This window comes from Sinocyclocheilus anshuiensis, unplaced genomic scaffold (assembly GCF_001515605.1).
Source record: "Sinocyclocheilus anshuiensis isolate Anshui unplaced genomic scaffold, SAMN03320099.WGS_v1.1 scaffold233, whole genome shotgun sequence".
Lineage (NCBI taxonomy): Eukaryota > Metazoa > Chordata > Actinopteri > Cypriniformes > Cyprinidae > Sinocyclocheilus > Sinocyclocheilus anshuiensis.
In genome coordinates this window covers 80,639-87,140 of record NW_015540843.1, presented here as the reverse complement: position 1 = coordinate 87,140, position 6,502 = coordinate 80,639, and the positions used below count along the sequence as shown (strand labels likewise).

At 34.7% G+C, this 6,502-nt stretch overlaps 1 protein-coding gene across 2 annotated transcripts; it reads left to right on the top strand.

The window, feature by feature from the left end:
• The first annotated feature begins 997 nt into the window (after positions 1-997).
• Positions 998-5,921, top strand: LOC107687563 (cyclin-dependent kinase inhibitor 1-like). 2 transcript variants are annotated; one of them, XM_016484948.1, is made up of 3 exons: positions 998-1,082; positions 4,929-5,365; positions 5,525-5,921. In XM_016484948.1, the coding sequence occupies exons 2-3, from the start codon at positions 4,933-4,935 to the stop codon at positions 5,581-5,583; spliced, it is 492 nt and encodes a 163-aa protein (XP_016340434.1). In that variant the 5' UTR covers positions 998-1,082; positions 4,929-4,932; the 3' UTR covers positions 5,584-5,921. The 2 variants fall into 2 exon arrangements, with proteins under 2 accessions (XP_016340434.1, XP_016340433.1); XM_016484947.1 differs by having other exon boundaries at positions 998-1,369.
• The last annotated feature ends 581 nt before the right edge of the window (positions 5,922-6,502 follow it).

Here is a 6,502-nt window from a genome sequence, read left to right as displayed (position 1 = left end):
TGGGGAGAAAGGTATTTTAATAATGTAAATTATGTGAAAAATAACGCGTTTTTCGAACCACCAAGCATGAGAGCATGTTCTAGTACACCCCCAAAACAAAATCAAGACTTTGTAAAAGAGCATAATAGGACCCCTTTAAATGAAATTATAGTTGGAACTTAACGTTAACAAAGGTGATAAAGAAAAGAAAAAAAAATCTCACTTTAACTGAATTCACTCTACATAAATGTGTAGGAAAAATCAACCACTGTTGGAAAAAATGTTTTTTCTTCATCAATTCCGTTTTTCAACAGAATTGCCTGATACTAACTTAAAGTTCTGACTTTTTTTCTCAGAATTGTGAGATATAAACTTTGCAATTGTGAGAAATCAAGTCAGAATTGCGAGATATAAACTGAAAGTTCAGATTTTTTTTCTCAGAATTTCGTGATATAAACTCGCAGTTGCAAGTTATTGGGCTAAATCAGAATTGTGAGTTATAAACTCGCAATTCTGAGAACATCAGTCTTTTTTTCTCCTCAGAACTGGACTTTATAACTCGCAATCGCGAGTTTGTATCTCACAATTCTGAGGGGGGAAAAAGTCAGAATTGCGAGTTTACATGACGCAAAAGTCGAGAAAAAAGTCAGAATTGAGATAAATAATCGCAATTACCTTTTTTATGTTTTTATTCAGTGGCGGAAACGGGCTTCCATACTAGAAAACGATAAGCGACCTATAATAGAAAAGCTGTCAGATTTGTGAACTAATAAAATAAACTTTACAGGTTTACAACTTAAACTGCATCACGCCTGTTCTTGCTTTCTCTTCATGTTTCCTAAACAAAAGCGTTAAAATTCTTTATTTCTCCCATCATTCCTTCAACATCGTGCGCTGGAGAAAATCAAATGCAGCGTGTGGCTCCTCCCTGTCACGTTGCACTTCAACGTGACTGGAGTTCTTGGGCGCGCGCCCGAGCTGATCGTGACAAGAGCAAAACTAATGTGTGTCACGCGCGGGGGTTCGTTGGGATTTGACCTACTTTCCACCATATGTCTATGCTTTCTACAGAAACCTAGCTGCGGCGTTAAGACGTGGAAAAGGTACGCTAATTTTACGCGTATTGCGTTTTTAGCAGTAGTGAGATGAAAAAAATCATTGTTATTTGACATGTTACAATTTAAATATTGAGTGGAGTAGTGCTTTGCGGGTCACGTGACTATGGGCCATCAAAACAAACAACGTTACTGCAGAATACTGTATTATTACTTCGCTGCTCTTGTTGTGTTTGCAGCTCAGGGCGTTTCGCTTCTGTTATTGATTGGAAAGTGCATTAGTAACGTTAGTGGATTTAATCTCCCTCATCTAGAGCTCTGCTTTCACTCGAATGGTGAGTTTAATATTTGTCGGTTGTTTTTGAAATAACGTTAGACAATTTCTGCATGACTATACTCTTCACTGCAAAAGTACTAGGGTTCTATCTAGCTATCTAGCCTATCTCACTGTTAGTCTGTGTCTGTCTGTCAATATTAGAGAGATGATTTGAATTGAGATGCTTGTCTTCTGTTTTATAAAGGTAACAGAGTAACAGAACAGGAGATGTCAGTCATTCCTCATGTTTTCTAACCGATATAAACGTTCGATGTTTGACATTTGTGAGAGATTCAGCCTCGGAAATCTTATTTAACAATTTAGCACAATACCAAGAAACATACTGTGTTATAATTATTTTCAAATGTAGAAGAGAACACACAATGTGTTTTATTTGTTTTAATCTGCCTTAAGGTATTGTAAATGATAGACCTTATAATGTAAAAGTGCAGGATAGGGACCGTCTGCAAAGTGCAAAACCAAGAGCAAAAAGCACAATTATTCCATATAATACTGAAATGTGTCTTGTGAAATGTATACAAAATAAATCTCAGATCTAAGGGGTTTGTCTTATTACTGGTTCATAAAATAACATTTAGATGTTGGTTTTATTCACAGAACGATAGCACAACAAAAGTTATTGAAATGGAACAATTGAGAAAAAGCTTGCAAAGCATTACAAAGATTACAAAGTTTACCGCCCCCTAGAGGAAGATACTGCACTTGTTTTGACCAAGTTTGACATTCAGAAGTTTAAATTAATTGATTTAGAATGCACACAGTTTGATATGTAAACTTCAATATGTTACTTGTTCAAATAACAATATTTACAGCCATCTTTTACTATCATATGTAAATCAGGATGCACACTATTGAATTAAAGTTGAATCTGTTAACACAGGGGTTTTCAAACTGGGGTTCGCGGACCCTTGGGGATCCCTGACGCAAAGCCAGGGTGTCCACAAAATAATTTGCTATACCGTATTTTCCGGACTGTTTTTTATCTTCTGAAACATGCTATGATTTATATTCCAAAGTGACTTATATAATGCATTAAAGTCCCCCTGTAGTGAAAATCAAGTTTTTTATGTTGTTTATTTGTCTATGTGGGGTTTTTAATATGCTTTTAGACAAACCATGTGCCAATCTATTAATCAACACCATTGCTGTGTATTTTCTCCTTAAAACTGTAGTTTCCCAAAGGCTGACCCAGAAATATGGTTTGAAACAGCCCTTGGTTTGCTACGTCACAAACCAATAACCAATCACGTCAAGGGATCGATTCCTATCACTAGCATGCAAAATATATACTGGCATGATTGAGAGCAAACGTGAGAGGTCACGGGCCTACGGCAGGGTGTGGCCAAGTAAAAAATAAAAAATCTCCAAAAAATTGCTAGTTTTATTTAAATATAGCTAAAATAGCTCCTTGTCGCAAAAAAATAAAAAGTCGCAGCTACAATGAGAAAGTAGCTACATAAGAAATTCATTATTCATTCATTATTGAAAGCTTCTGTAAATATTGTATTCTGTAAATATTGCACACGTGTTCACTTACGTGTTCACTTACGATTGACGTGACAAACTTATGCCTTTTATTTATTTTCAGTTCCACAGTTACAGAAACGGAGCTATAGACACAATAAATGCACATGAAACATACTGACATCTTCAACATCCGGCCTAATAAAAATATTATGAACGCTTAGCGTGTTCACCTTGGTTAGAAACACACCTTTTCAATTTTTAAATGAATCTCTATGAACAAATAATGACTTAAACATAATATTCTCACTTAACAATTAGCTAAAATAGAATTAATAATTATATTGCTCCAGGTGTTCAGTTACAAAAACGGACAACAAGGCACAAATTACAAAAAAGGACAAAAGACGAACACAGACACAAAACAATTATTTAAATCATATTGACAGCAGTAATTGACTGGCTAGAAACGCATAGCCTACTTTTTTTATTCAGCTCTACCTACATTTTGACATTCTTTCTTAGCCTAACGATTAGTTAAAATCCAACGAATAATTCACATTTCTCCCGATCAGTTACAAAAACTGAGCTTAATCACACGTAATTTACATAAAGCATATTGACAGCTTCTATAAGAAATGGACATGGAGATTATGGACACACACTGAGCTATAACTTGGTTAATAGCGCATATCTGGGTAAGTGCCTATGGGTAAAAGTATGTATTATTTAAAAAAAAAAAAAAAACAGTATAAACAGCACTTTCTATATTTGAGCATGACTGAAACGACATGATAGGAGCTGTTTTTTTTGTTTACCATTTACACGCGAATCCCCGTGTTAACAAACTTTCAAGACTTCAAAACATTCAAGTTAATAACTGACCAACCTCTAAAAACAAATTTATAGTTGTCTTTGTAAAGAAATATGTAGCTTTGGAGCTGTGACACTGTACAAACGCTTCCAGTGTGAATACTCTGGCTAATCTGCAGCTGCAGTGACGATGTAGTTACGCTCACGCGCCGCTCACGCTTGCAGTGGGAAACCGCCGTCACTCACAGATTTCTCTCTTCAATGGTAACGATATGGTGTGATCGTACAAAAAGCAATATTAATTGTCTCATATCTTAGTTTTTCTTAAACAAAAATAGCAGTTTGTTTTGTTTTTTAAGCAGTTAATTTTATTTTACCGAATCAAAGTCATCAAATAAAGTTATGCAACTTTTGTCTTGGGGAAATAAATAAATAAAAAGTTTACACTCTTTGTATTCGAGGAGTAAGAAACGTTACATACATGGATGGAAAAAAAGCCTTAGTAAAAGTATTCTTTAAAAGAGAAATTAAGTAGTTTGGCAAAATCTTCTTTTTTGGACAAAAATACATCTTTTTTTTTTTAGGCAGCAGTTTTTAAGAAAAAAAAAAAGTTTATTTTAAAGTTTATTTTATTTTATCTGTCTCCACCATATCAAACCCGTCTAGCAAAGTCAGGCAACTTTTGTCTTGATTTGTTTATTTATTTATTTTTTAGACATGTTTATAAATTCATGAAATCACGATGTTTGTTGCTAGAAAAGTAAAAAAAAAAAATGAAGCCAAATGTTAATTTAAAGGTTTAATTAAAGTTTAGGTTCAATTAGCAATAACAACACAATACCTTCAATTCAAATTTTAAAAAGTATCCTCAGTTCAATTCAGAATGGTGCATCTTTTTTGCATTCACAAATCACGCACTTGGCATTTTTTCATCAATACAGAGAGTATATTTCTACTAATTTTTATTTATCCTGACTCATATACACAGTGACCCCAAAAAGTAACCGGACAGTTATGTCACACTTACAGTGTCTAAATGTCTATGCATTATGTGTTATTATGTTTATGTTATTATGTTATTTATGTATACACTGCACTTGTGCTTGATCTTCCTGGACAACTGTGTTAACTTAAGGAGAACTGGCTTCATACATCTACTAAAAATCACCAAAATACCAGTTGATTAAAAGACATGATTTTGTTATCTACTGTAGTAATAAAATGTACTCTAATGTGCTCTAATACCAATACTTTTGGGGCATTTCTATTCTTTGTCCCAGGAACATGTCCATGACACCAGTTGCGTGTTATTTTGGGCTGCTGGAAGGGCAGGAGGAGGACATTAAACCTCAGGCAGCAGTGGTTCGGCGGAACCTGTTTGGCCCAGTGGACCACCAGCAGTTACAACAGGACTTCCAGAGGCTATTCTGCATGAACGTGGAGATCGCCAAACAGCGCTGGAACTTTGACTTTCAGATGGACCAACCAGCCCCCGGTTGCATTGAGTGGGAGGAGCTGCGGTGCCAGGATGTGCCAGTGTTCTACCATAGCTGTGTGTTAAGGCCCGGTATGGCAAAGCAAACGGTGGAAGCTTGTCCAGCTATGGCCACAGAGAAATATCTGGAGCTGCGGACCAGAGGAACTCTGAGGGGAACCAAGCCAGAGAAGAGAATGGCTGCATTGCTAGGGGTCAAACGCAGACAAGCAAGCATCACAGGTAAGACAGTAGATATAGTTGTCACATTTAATTCTCAGGATCACTCCGTTATGGCCAGACTAATGTGATTAGGACTTTGTTAAAAAATATTAGTTATAGGCACTATGTGATATTTTTATATTACAATTCTAAAAAAAAAAAAAATTCTCTCTCTTTCAGACTTTTTCGGAGTGACAAAAAGAAGATTTCCTGATCACAAAGCTTCATCAGGACAGTAAACAGACAATGGACCTTTTTTGTATAAATGTGCATACACTATCTGCACATGTAGCTATTCTAACTGAACAGCAAAGGCTTAATAGGATGTATATACTGTACATACACACACACAGATACATATTATATACACAAATGTGTATGTATATTTTTTTACTAAACGCAGTACCTATTAAAGGAACCTATTTTATTGTTACAACATGGAATCATGAGATTTAAGTGCATGTGAAAAAAAGTCAAATATTCCGATTTCATAGTGCATTTGAATAATTCAAAGCAGTTAATTCCAGTAATTGAATGAGAATTCACTCTTGCAAAATCAACTAATACATTTTAAAATCATGACTAAATGAAAAATAAATACTTTTTTTATGTTTTATTGTTCCATGTTGTTCCATTCAAAAATGTTAGAAATGCACTATATAAATAGAGTGTTTCTTATTTTTTGTTGTGCACTGAATATACAGTATATATACACAAACAATTACTGTGAACGTTTTCAGAAATGCACTATAAAAAGACTGTTTGGTCATAAACTTTAAACTTTTCAGATTCAAAATTCAAAATGCATTGATCCTTCTTCAGTGCACACAATCTATAAGCTAACCGTGTCATACCATTATTCTGTTCCGCTTTTATTTATTTATTTTCCTGTTTTTATATATTACAAAAAAGGGTAACGCTTTAGTTTGGGGACCAATTCTTGTTAGCATGCATATTACTAGCATATTGTATGCATGCATATTAGTACTTATAAAGCACATATTAATGCCTTATTCTGCATTACTATATTTTAGGTTACTTAATCCTACCGCATATCTAAATCTAACAACTACCTTACTAACTATTAATAAGCAGCGAATTAGGATTTTATTTAGGCAAAAGTCATAGCTGGTCCCCAAACTAAAATGTGACCCAAAA